The 12,967-nt window shown below is 36.7% G+C and overlaps 1 protein-coding gene across 6 annotated transcripts in view; it reads right to left on the reverse strand.

Annotated features, from left to right (window-relative positions):
* The window catches only part of DISC1 (DISC1 scaffold protein), a 200,284-nt gene that overhangs the window by 104,708 nt on the left and 82,609 nt on the right, over positions 1–12,967 (reverse strand). For all 6 annotated transcript variants that reach the window (XR_004749310.1, XM_035321293.1, XM_035321292.1 and 3 more), the window contains 2 exons: positions 12,605–12,659; positions 8,096–8,198 (listed from right to left, as the gene is read on the reverse strand). Coding sequence is in view for 5 of the 6 variants with exons in the window: in XM_035321293.1 (XP_035177184.1) it covers positions 8,096–8,198; positions 12,605–12,659 (158 nt within the window). In the remaining variant the exon portion in view is untranslated. The remainder of the gene's footprint in view (positions 1–8,095; positions 8,199–12,604; positions 12,660–12,967) is intronic.

The following is a 12,967-nucleotide window of genomic DNA, read 5'->3' on the forward strand; positions in this document are numbered from 1 at the left end:
CCAAGCATCTGAATCACAATTACTGTTTTCAAGTAATAACACGTCAACGCTTCTTTTGAAGCGGAATGCAACTGAAATGATTGATATGATCCTGACAGGTAAAATAATCTGGCCCCATCCTCTTGATCCCCCCCCTTCAAATATTTGTATACATTGATCAGATCCCCTCTCAGTCTTCTCTTCTCCAAGCTAAACAGGCCCAGCTCTCTCAGCCTCTCCTTGTATGAGAGATGCTCCAGTCTCCTCATCTTTGTAGCCCTTGCTCCAGGAGCTCCATGTCCCCCTTGTACTGGAGAGCCCAGAACTGGACACAGCATTCCAGGTGAGGCCTCACCAGGGAAATGAGGATTGCCTATGAGGATGTTATGTGAGACGGTGTCAAAAGCCTGACTGAAATCAAGGTAAACAACATGCACTACTCTCCCTTCACCCACCCAGCTAGTCACTCCCATCATAGAAGGCTATCAGGTTGGTCCCCTTGCTGAGCCCATGACTACTCCTGATCACCTTCTTCTCTTCCATGTGCTTGGAAGTATGCCTAACTCAAAGTGACTCCTGAACTTAAGGACTACCCAACAGCATGAACACAAATGTGTGCATGCAAGCTTCCCCACATAATTGGTTTCCCCTGCCTTTTACATCCCCCAGCCACCTTATGCCTTTCAATCTCTTGTTCTTTTACATCTCCCTTCTCTCTCTCCTGCCCCTGCCTCCCCTCACTACAACTGCCAAAGGGGAAGAAATTACATGCTCAGGGTTGGGAAATGGCCCAGACCTGATCCCCATGATTTTGAGGGCTTCATGAAATCATCATCCCCTTTTTACCAACCAAAACAAGAAAAAAAAGAAAATAGAGAGAGAAGGATCATGCACTCAAGTTCAGGGGGTTGTCACCTTGGCTTCCTGGACAGTCTGTGGAAAGAGGGAAAGCACTGACACGTCCTACAGACTGCACAGGGGGTTTCTAGCATCCCCTCCAGACCACAGCACAGCCTTTCCAAATGAGTGAAAGAAGCTTCAATTCACAGGTCTCCCCATTTAATGTTTCTCCTCTGAGCACAAATCTCCAGAAAAGGAGCTGCCAAAAAGATTATTCTACCCTCTCTTTCTCCTCCAGGGAGAGCAGGTTAGGTAACAGGGGAGAAACAGAGTAAGTTGCTACATGACTGACCGACTGCTGTAACAGAAGCAATGATTTTCTGCTGTCTGGTCACATACCATGTTAGAGCTTCAGCTACAACAAATTACCTTGGAAGTTCACTGAAAGCCAGTAACACCCAGCATTCTCATTTGGAAATAAGATAAAAAGACAAATAACATAGATGTCTGAGGTCTATGTGACTGTTTAGGAGCTGGTCTTAGGGGCTCACAGGCATTATTTTTTAAATGGGTTCACAGGCTTGCCAAAAAGTACATCACTTGCAGCAATATACAGCAGTAAACTTCATGGAGCATTGTGGGAACACATGCCAATAAACAGCATTGTGTGCTGGCACGGACATTGTGATATGGGTATGAAGAAGAATTTATCTCAACATGCCTCTGAGCTATCAATCCAAACTGCTGCTGGAAGCAAGATGCTGAAAGTGGAGAACCAATTTTGTCATCTGACAAGACACAGGTCTCTGTAAGACTCCAATTCACCAAAAAACTAAGCCTTCATGAGAAGGTATAAAGAGGCATTGGTATTCTCACCTCAAAGACAAGCTGGATTCACCACCTGTTACCCAACAGTATTTCTCAAATGTTAAATAGACAAACGGGAGCACCATCCCCCTCCAGTGGAAGATATTAAAAGCTGTATCTAGCATGGCAGGGGAATATATCAGCATCTTGTTGAAAACTTTATGACCATAACTAACCTGCATGAAATGACAGAGGGTAGCAAAGGAATGAAACCAAGACATCCACATTACCAAAACACACAGATACATGGTTGAAAAGGTCCTTCAGCCTCTACTGGCATCTTCCAGTCTGACTGGTCCCCTCTCTAGCATACTCATTCCCAACAGAAATGCCTAGCACCCAAAGCTGAAAGGCTGGTTTCTTTTTCTCCCCCCCCCCCCCCCCTTTTTTTTTGTTTTTTTTTTTTTTTTCTCTCCTTACTTACAATTGCTGCTTGAGCCATGCAGAACTTAAATAAGCATCTGAGCAGGCAAAGAAGCAACATCACCAGCATTGAATTTTGTGTTTAGTATTTATATCACGTTATTTCTGAGCTACACTTCAATGCAGGAATAAGGGGGGGAAAAAAACTTTTTGGTTATACTGCTCAAAATCATTCTACTGGAAATCAGTATTTCCAGTCACCTCCCATTTGCAGGTATTTAATGATATTGAGATAGTGCTAATTATAGGATGATGACACGATCTTCTACTGGTATCAATCAGAATATATATATATATATTTAAACTACTTAAAAAATCACCTCACTAACTTCTGTGTTTGAATCTAATTTGCATTTGCAAAGACATAAAGAAAGTTAACGACGTGCATCACACTAATAACTACATAATGAATCAGTTTTTCATTCACATTTGCTTTGCTACCCACTAGCCACTCTGTGGCTATCTGGTCCTACGCTTTAGGCACTCTCAAGAGAGGAAAAAAATCACATTGAGCACATGAAGAAACTGCAATATTTATCAAACATAATGTATTTTATTCACATACAGGAAACAGACCGAATGATGACTAAAAATACATTTTAGTTTACATCCCTCCTCTTATTCCCAAATTATTTTCTCACTAAGGAAAAAAGAGAAGTGTACCATTTCTCACATATGATTTGATTTCTTGCAAATCAGCCTAGAGAAAGAAAATAAATTTTACTAGTATTTCTACAGTTACATTCACACTTGCTTACACACCATCCTATTTGAATTTTCTTACTGGTTTAGGTTTATTTGTTCTGCAATTTATTTCCCCCAAAAAATGTTGTGCTACATAGACCTGCCACGCTAACAGAAAGAACATAGTATCATATTCTGCCATATTCTTCCCACACCTGATGACAGAAATTTTATAAACATGTTAAAAGCTACTCTAAGAAGCAATTCTTATAATTATCACACACAGGTTTCTAAGCACTGACATTAAGCTTTTTTGTTTGTTTGTTTTTAATTTTTAAAGGATCTATTAAATGGTAACACGAGATTTCACCAGTAAGTATTCACAAATATGTATGTCAACAGTAAAATCTCACGCCATCAAGAGTATTTGTTAGTTATAATTAGCTAAAGCTACTGATTTAGAGCCATGAACAATATAATACAATTCTGCTAATTATGTTTGGAGAAAAATTTTGGACTAGCATCCCAGGAGTATGAACTCAAAGTTATTTATCACAATAGGCAAATGCCAATCAGAAGTGAAGGAGCTGCTGATATGGAGGACCTGAATTTTAACTGTTGATACAAATAGCTCTTGACACTCAAGAACGGGCTTTTTTTTTCATATGAAATCTCAACTTGGTGTAATCAATCTACTATATTTATTCTACTACCTTCAATAATCTGAACACATCCAACCCCTTTTTCTTTGCCCTCTAAACTTAGTTTTACACTTCTTCCAAGGAAGAAGTAATAGGGAAGAGGAACTTTTACATACGTGGCATCATCTCTAATGTCTTTACTGCATCTTTTATTATACAGTCTCACAATTGAGATATTGGACTGACAGGAACAATAGAATTGCTATGCTTACTTTTCTTTTATTCTCTCAGAACAAGATTTGCATATGTTCTGGTGCAAATAAACCAATACTCTGATCAGTGTGATAGCAACAGAAAATACAGTTCAGACAGAACGTTAATGTTGTCTGAAACGATCCAGGTAACCATTAAAGGCTGAGATATACATCAAGCTTTCCAAATTATTACATCATGACAGGTGTAAGAACTGACAATGTATTAATAACTGTAATCTTAAGTTCATCTAACTTAAGGGATACATGAGCCCAGATACATGCAATTGCATTCAGACGCCTTTTAGCTTTGACACTGTTCCAAAATCCTCTAAAACTAACTGCTTCCTCATGGAAAATGCTATGTTAAATGAAAACAATGCAACATCTCTTCAGAGGAAAACAGTTGTTCTCAGTATTCACTAGCATTGTTATTTGAGGAAATTATTTGAATGACTGATCCAACTGCTGTGGAAAAAAAATAAAATAAAGAAATACCATTTATCCTTGCCTAAAGCTTCCAAGACTAAATTAAAACTCCTAAGTATGTCCAGCAAAATTTATGCTTACTGCATTTTATATATACACTATTAATAATTGCCTCTCTATCTTCTACTATTCCAAGGCTGCCTTTAAGTAACTGCATATTACCCAATTGAAGATTCTCTCACCTTCTATCATTTTAGTATACCCAGGCTGTTGATTAACCTTCTGTTAGCTGAACGTCAGTTCAGGGGATACATACGTGCAATATATTGCTTAAATCTTGTCCAGTATTTTTAATTTAATAATTGTCCAGTATTTTTAATTTAATAATTAACCTGTTTTTTAACTATGCCTTATTTAAGGGATGAGTACATTCTCTATATTATCCACTGCTCATTGTTTTCACTTTAAGTAAAAAAAGCTTTTTTTTTAAATCTCTTTCTTCCTCTTTCCTCTTCCACATTTACCAAATCTTTTCTTCCCAACTAGTTTCTCTATTAGTTGGGATTCATTCTGCATCCTGTTTTTTCCATTTTTATCAATTCATGAGTTAAGACTAAAATATTTATTTTCTTTTTTTTTTTTTTTCAGAATTTTGTCTCAACATCCAGGTCTTTAGAACATTACTTATCATTCCTGTATCCTTTGCATACTACTCTGCATTTAGCATAAATGAGTGCCGTTATTACATTACAGCATTTGCTGTTACGAAATTACATTTCACCCTTGATTTTCAACCAGTTCCATCCAGCTACAAAAAGCACATCTAAAATACCTGCTCCCTTGTATGTTTTTCTACCTCCCCCACTGCCAAGTTGCCTACATCATCTTCCATTAATGTGTTTAATCATCTTCAGTGCTTCCTACCCAACTTACAGTCAGTTATCTGTTATAAACAATCAACCAATATTATTAATTCCACGCTCTTGATGCTATTAGTTGATCCAGAAAGCCTCAGTTATCTTCCGTTTCTGATGGTAGCAACGAGGGACTGCTCGTGTATTTTCTCTTCCACAGGGACATTAAATTGCATTGTTTTACATCTATGCCTGAGTTTCAGAAGACACATTTTTGCATTTTTGGTATACAATGCAATACCTTTCCCCCACTTGCCTATTTCAGCATAATTTGTTCCTCATTAACGTTACACATCTCAACTTTTTCCTCACATCTCCACAATATCAATTCATATTTGGTTATATGCCAGAAGTTCACGTTTTTCTTTTAAAATTCCAATAATTCTCTTTACACACACACACCTAAGGCATCTAACACCCTGCTTCATCATTCTCCTGCTTTGCAGTTACACATTTTCATTCTCCAAAGCTTGTATTTTATTTTTTTTCCCTTTAAAAGAAAAAAAAAAAAAAAAAAAAAGTAGCTCTCTTATAGGCTTAAAGTCACCAGCTTCCTACAAAGCCAGACTTGAAAACCCATAATTTTTACAACAAGAAAGAAACCGAGGAAGTGTGGTACAATGTACCGCATGTCTATACAATTGTGTTTCCTAGGGTACCCTAGGAGTGGAAGCTAGCCAGCTATGGAAGCTAGCCAGATTCAGAGACATCACTAATTAAGTCTTGATAACCACACATTAAGTCACAAAGCCCTCTTACTGATGTCAATAGACACAATTTTAGACAGGGATTATCTGGAACTTTTTTGATCATAGATGTGTCTCTGTTGTTTTACAGTCCAGTATTCCTCAAACTACTCTTTGCATATGAGTCCACACATATTCTTTATTAGCAAGCCCAGGATTGAAAACCAATTTCCAGATGTTCTTGAGAAGGCTTCCACCTTCGACCTTACTCTAAGTAAACCACTGGAAGACAGAAAAACTTCTGGATGCTTATTTTCCTAAGAAAACATTTAGGGAAGTGAAGCATTCTCTCAATATCACTGGTGCTTTTCATCACCTACTACATGAGCTAAATTTTTTTTTGGATTTACTTTTACACATACTATAGCTAAGAAATAATAATTCTATGTGAAAGCATAGGTTAAAGTGGCATTACTACGAGATTTTCAGTTGTGAGAGACCCCACAATGTCTCTGGGCAACCTTGCTCCACTGTTCAATCACTCACACAGTAGAAAAATCATTTGCTTAAGTTCAGATCGACTTTGATCTGCTTCAATTTGTAGCACCAAAAGCCAGGACGTGACAACAGTGGGTGCTTGTTTCTAACAGATAACTAGTCACAAGATGGGAAGGGGGTGTCAGAGGTTTTGAAACATGTTCATGAAAGATGCTGCATATGAACTTACAAAAAAAGCCTACAAATTGTGTTCAGGCAGAATTCCCAGAAAGATAATAAAAGATTTTTGCCTTAGCGACAATTTAAGATTGTACTGTTCACAGTCATTAAGATTCCCTGAAGTAAGACTTCTTCAGAGTAAGGGAAAAAAAAAAAAAAAAAAAAGAAATAGCGCTTCTTATCAGTACCAAGAAACAGTACCAACATTTCTGAAAAAGCATGAAAAGACAATCATAGTCATAGTACTGAGAAAACAATTTATAAAAATATCAGCATTAAATTGTCTCTTGAATTCATACCTGAAACAAGCAACCTCTTTTAAGAGCTAACAAGTATAAAATATCGTTACGAATGTTTTGGAAATAGTCCTCAAGCTTTCATTAACTCTCCCAAAGTGTCATACTGAAGTACGTATTTTCTGGCCAACTGCTTCCTGCTGGCAGCACGAAGCGGTTGCATATCCAGTTTAGGGGCTATTTTGTTCTCAATAAATCATACAATGGCTGGGGAAAACTTTGACCGCATTTCTGAAAGCAAGAAAATTACCTACATTCAAATAGCCTAAGGGCAGAGAAGGGTGATTACTCAGCTTACCTTCTAGGTGGACAGAGAGAATTAAATAGGGTTTCCATTCTGAAAAGAGTCATGAAGAACAAAGAAACTGACCGTGCTCAGCACCAATACAAGATCTGGTCTTTAATTTCCTTTAGGATTTTGCTCAAATCTGACATTATCCACTTCTGACAAACAAACCATGTGACACCACACAAGGTTTCAATTTAAAATCGTTCTGTGTACAGTTACAAGATCCTAATATCTAGTTGAAAAGGTAAGTGACCATCAGATAGCTACAACGTGTCACTTTGACACATATTAAAAATCCTCTAGTTTCTCTTATTTCTTTAGTGTAACACTGGAAAATTTCTTGTACCCAAGTCTACATTCCCTTCTCTTCAGCTTCCTCTGAGATGGGCGTCTGGTGGAGAAACATACACGTACACATTTGCAAACAGTTTGCTGAATTAGAAAAGTCACCTCTTCAAACTTAGAGAAAGAAGTGCATTTTTTTACCTTTTTTCCTTAGTAAATGCGCACTAGTCCCAAGTAACTGGCATGTAAAACCATTATGAATCAGACTGTAATCACATTTCCGTGTTTTACTGGTTGTAAATAAGATGCACGAGTGCTCCAAGGACCAAATTGCTTTTTTGCTGCCAACATTAGTTGTTTAATGATCTGAATAGCAGTAGCAGCCAATTATTTTCCTCTGTTTTAAAATGTCATTTACAGCCATATTTGCAATTATTACACCTTTATTATAAATTTATTATGACTCTTAGCTAGAGATCTCAAACATTGAATTTGTAATGTCCAGGCAAATCTATTGATAATTATTTATCAATTTCACTTATGGAAAAATATCATGTTCTTTCCCCTTTTACTGCCTAGCACACAGTATTCTCTTAGCCAGTAGTTTCCATCTGTGGAGAGAGGCCTGAAGAACCTTACAGGAGACGTGACACAGCCTGGTTCTGCCAGACTTGCCATGACTTCAAGGCATCTAGGTAAGTTCAGATCAATGAATTTTCCCAAGAAGGCTCAGCTGTGTAAAGGTCTAACACACTACTCATCAACATAAGCCCTTCTCATCACTTAAAACTTACCTGATACAGCCAGCATTTTGGCTTCAAGTAGAGCGGGTAGTTGAGTCTCAATATCACTCACTTTCCTCCTCAAAGTACTGCAGAGTTTCTGACTTGTGCAAACCTAGATTGAGGAAGACAGCCACGATATATAATTCATTCATGTAAAAATATAAGGCAATTTAAATGGGGCTTCAAATGTTCTTGGTTTACAGACATGACATAACATCCTACAGTGCAGTAAAGAAGCTTAATAAAAAGTGATGTATTTACAGAAATATCAAAGATGAATCAAGATTTCCAGGCTATGCCACACATTTTGTTATAAAAATGGAGAACAGTATTAGCATTAGCTACCTGGATGACAAAGGACGTTTCACCATTAGATACTGAGGTTTATTTAGAAGAAAGACCAACTGACATGCTGTACATTTCCAGATTAGCAGTGATGCCTAGAATGAGTGGAATGTAAATGAGACAGTGTTTCGAGTGTAAGGCTTCATAATGGAGAATGCCCAGTGATTTTTATACAAAAGATACATGCTACACAACTGAAAAAAAAAAAAAAAAAAAAAAAAAAAAAAAGCAGCTGTCATTCTCTGAAGAAGCAGTAACAGCTCAATATTGTATTTCATTTCACCATCAGTAGACACAGCTGAACTGGGTTCAGGTTTCTGACTTTTCCTCTCTCTCTTTTGTCTGTTTACCTGGAAGTCCTTCGATCATAACTGCTATTAGAAACATGGAGAGATATAGGAGAGGAAAAAAAAAAAAGATAAAAAGAAAGGAAGTTCAACTGTTTCTATACTGTACGTGTACATTACCACCTCAGAATGACCTTGTATATTGTAGGCAGATCATACAACTACATATTCAAAAGTGTTCTTACTCCACACTGCATCATTTCCGAAGGAAAGCAAAATGAACAAACAGAGAAATCCATCTAACTAATGGCTATGCTCTTGTTCTGAAGGCAGATTTCAAGTAGTTGCTTAGAATTATAGCTGACACTAGAGAAAACATTGCATTCATCGGAACCAAGGGTAAAGCAGTAGTCAAGAAAGAGACAGGCCAGTTGTGAAGAGATGAGATGTGAAATGAAATCTCCAGAGGAAAATCTCCCTGCTCTTCTTGGTATTTTTTTCTCAAAAACAAGCGTGTACCATGCATATTAACAAAAGCACAGCTATCACGCTACTTTTTAAGAGCCTTACAGCAATAATGGCTTATCTGTTTGCGTAATTATAACAATTCAGATATGACACTAACTGTAAGTCTTATTAAATGGTTAATAACCTCTTGCTTTAGCTGACAGCACGTTATAACCATAGATATGTCATGATTTTTTCTTGAGTCAACTATCAACACAACTTTCCTCCAAGCAGTAAAGACTTCAATCTCCCTATTAATTTAAAAACACGTATCTCATCACTTCTTCACCTATTATAATTTTTCAATTCCCACATATTTCACTTTATTTCAGTACCGCCTTTTAAGTGACTTGCCTACTGACACACTTTAAATGTTAAAATAACCCAAACCTGTCAGAGGTGAACAAACATACCCAAAGAACCCAAAGGCCATTTCTGTCTCACATCTCCAACATAAATCTTAAAGTTTTTAATGACTTCCTTCTAAGCAGTGTTCTCTCTTTAGGGGTACTGAATGGCTCAGTGAATTGCAATTAGATCAGGAATCCTTCAGCTCTAGGAAAACTGCATGAATACAGCCCATGCTGGTGGTAACTTAGAGTCATTACCACTAGACAGCTGTTTGGCAATTATGCAAAATTAGCTGGGAGGAGGTTTAATCAGTTTCTAGTGAACACTGCCCACTTTGTAAGCAGTACTGTCACAGAACGAAGCTTGCTGGCACTCTTTATTAATGGACCGAAGGCAGGGACCAAAGGCTGAAAGGAGGTTCCAGTAACTCAGAGATGATTCTTCTGGAACATGAGATAAGCACATTACTGAGCCTCTGCATGTATCTATGTCACACGCGTTCTGTGGATAAATGAAAAACATTAATCTTCAGAGCTATCACGTAGCATAGTTCAACAAAACTAAATGAAAGACTGGGCAAGGCAAAATAATTTAACATCCTCTAAACTAATAGCTCTGCTTCTACATTACATCAATTCTACTCTGTTAGCTCCAACTCCTTTAAATTTTTCTAAGTATTTTATCCTAATAACAGCTGCTATTATTCATTACAGTAGCTTACTCAGCCACTGAGGAAAGCTTATTTCTTAGCTAACAAATATGACAAATACTCACAAACAACACTCTCCCTTGCTCCACTTCAACACGCTATCCTCATGTAACCATTTGGATGTCCAGCGCTTATGCTCGTAGCCCCAGCAATGCCCTTGCCTTGTTCCCAGTGGCTAGCTCTGCTGCACTCCATCAGATAAGGAGCGCCAGTTCTTTACAGCTAAATATTACAGCATCTATTTTAAAAATCCTCTTCAGTGTTTTACTGGTTGGTTGGTTTTGTAGACTTCCAGAAAAGACTCCTATTTAGGAATAAATCTTACAAATCTGGTCTTCAGATACATAAACAGTACTCAAGAAAGAAAACTATATGAAAACAGTAGGATGCTGTTCAGCAAAGGTATGTGAAATCAAGCTGAAAAGAAGCAAAATATCAAATTTACCCATTGTCATCCTTTTCCTTCTTGCCAGTGTATGATGTTAATCTGAAGTGGCAGAAAGAGGCAGAAGGACACAGACTAAAACACTGAAATTAACTCTTCCTCCAATGATCTCAAGGAAAAAAAAAGAATTTTAAGTAGCCTTCACATTTCAGTTTAGAAAAAACATGGAATTTCTCTTTGCACCGCCTGAAAAAGAGTCCACCTTGACTTCCCATACAGCACAATTTTGCCACATGCAAAAGCACATATTAATTTCTGAAGAAAAAAATGTGGATAAGGGGGATCATTCCCTTCACTAACAAAATAATAGCTTTTGCAGCCTCAACTGAAAATAATACAGGTAAGGCAGAAAAGGCCACATAAATACAAGGTACAACGGGAAGGAAGTAGCCTTTGACAAAGTAGCATTTTCCCCATACAATAAAAAGGTTTTAAAGACCAGCTCTATTCAGGTTGAGAGGAAAACAATAAGATGAGATAATTTGAATAAATCAAACCATAAATGATTTGGAGGAGTCTGATTATCTGCTTCTTATTTGCCTTCTGTAATAAATAAAAGCCATCACAAAAGAATGAAATTAAATTAAAATAATATTTTACCTACTGAATATTTAAAGAAACAAATATGCTGTGGAATTCTACCACACAGACTTCTCAGTTGCTACCCGATGTTTCAGCTCTTATTTAAAAATCTTTAGATACTATGGTTATACAATAAAATTTTAAATTGTACAGGCACACATTTTCAGGGGAAAAGGCAAAATCTATAATTTATGTTTTACTTTGCGTATAGCTTGAAACAACAAATCACCCTGAGCTACCAAATCTCTCATTCATTTTAGTGGATGATCTGTAGGTCAATTGCAATCTTTTCCTTGACACTTTATTCATAGTCATTAAAAATACAGGGGGGGTGTCATATTATAAAGTTTATAATAGTATTTCCCAAGAGGTGTGCATATGAACACGAAATAAAGTAGGAGAGGAGCAGGGATAGGTATTCGGTGCAGTCAACAGCCTTTTTAACAGTGCATGCTAACAGTGTTGGGCATAATGATTATGAAGAACAGAATACAAAGGATAATTTTTCACTAATTTTGGAGAACTATTTCTATTAGAGAACTAGCATGAAAAAATGAACTTATTTCCAAATAATAAATTAATGATTAAAAAATATAAATATTTTCCCTTTCCTGTTCCATACAGATCTATAAGAATTATAAACCTCCTTCCTAGAGCACTCAGAGCAAAGATGCTCTTAGGCACAATGAGCATTTTATGATAAAAAGGAAACCGTAGTAGTCTCTTGCTTGGAAGGAGGACCATGAAAAATAAGAGAACTAAAAGAAGACATCTCTGATTAAAACCAAGGTATGACAAATACACCACAACAATTATTTTGGCGTTTTTATGAAAGGGTGAGAAATAGATTACTATCTTATTATTAGTGAAAGAGAGGGGAAAAAAGGAACTATATTAATATTCTTCCTTCACTCCAACCAAACCAGTCCGGTAGGAAAGTAAGAAGCAAAAGGGTCAAATCATTCATCTGTGACCAGAGTTCACTTTCTTTTCATGAAGCACTAAGGAGTATCTCCCTAAATTGAGGCCAGCAACAAGACTGCTCCCTGGTAAACATAAGGCAAGAAACAATAGATTACTCCATCTGCTTCCTTAGAAATAATCTGTGGCCTGTCCAAATGTAAGTATCTTTTTACAGAGTGTATGTTTGGAAACATTTAAATGCAAAATCTGTTCAGAAGAAACACAACAAAACTAACTTTCCAAAATACAATTTATTAAAATGCAAGATATTATCTGCTTCTCTAAATATTGTGAAGAAAAATGAAAACTGATAACTGACGTGTACTTACTTTGGCAGTAGTTTCTTTAATGGACATGCTGAATGATTGTTCTTTTTCCTGAAGGCTAGAAGGAATTAAAATAAAATAAAACAAAGTTGACCTTCTCTGTTCATCACGGTCTGCTTCACAAGACACATTTTCATATGGAAGCACATAGTCTTTAAGATGACTCATAACAGCACAAAAAGACAAAACTCAAGATAAAATCCATAAATTTCTATCCAATTTCTATCCACATAATCCTATTTGTTTGCAAACTAGTTTATAGAGTAGCTTTACAGTTCTTAATTAACAGGTTATAAAATAAACACATTTTGCCATCTAAACCGCAGTTATGATTACTTGTGTAACTGTTCTATCTTAGAAGTTCAA

Source organism: Oxyura jamaicensis, chromosome 3 (assembly GCF_011077185.1).
Source record: "Oxyura jamaicensis isolate SHBP4307 breed ruddy duck chromosome 3, BPBGC_Ojam_1.0, whole genome shotgun sequence".
In the NCBI taxonomy this organism is placed as follows: Eukaryota; Metazoa; Chordata; class Aves; order Anseriformes; family Anatidae; genus Oxyura; species Oxyura jamaicensis.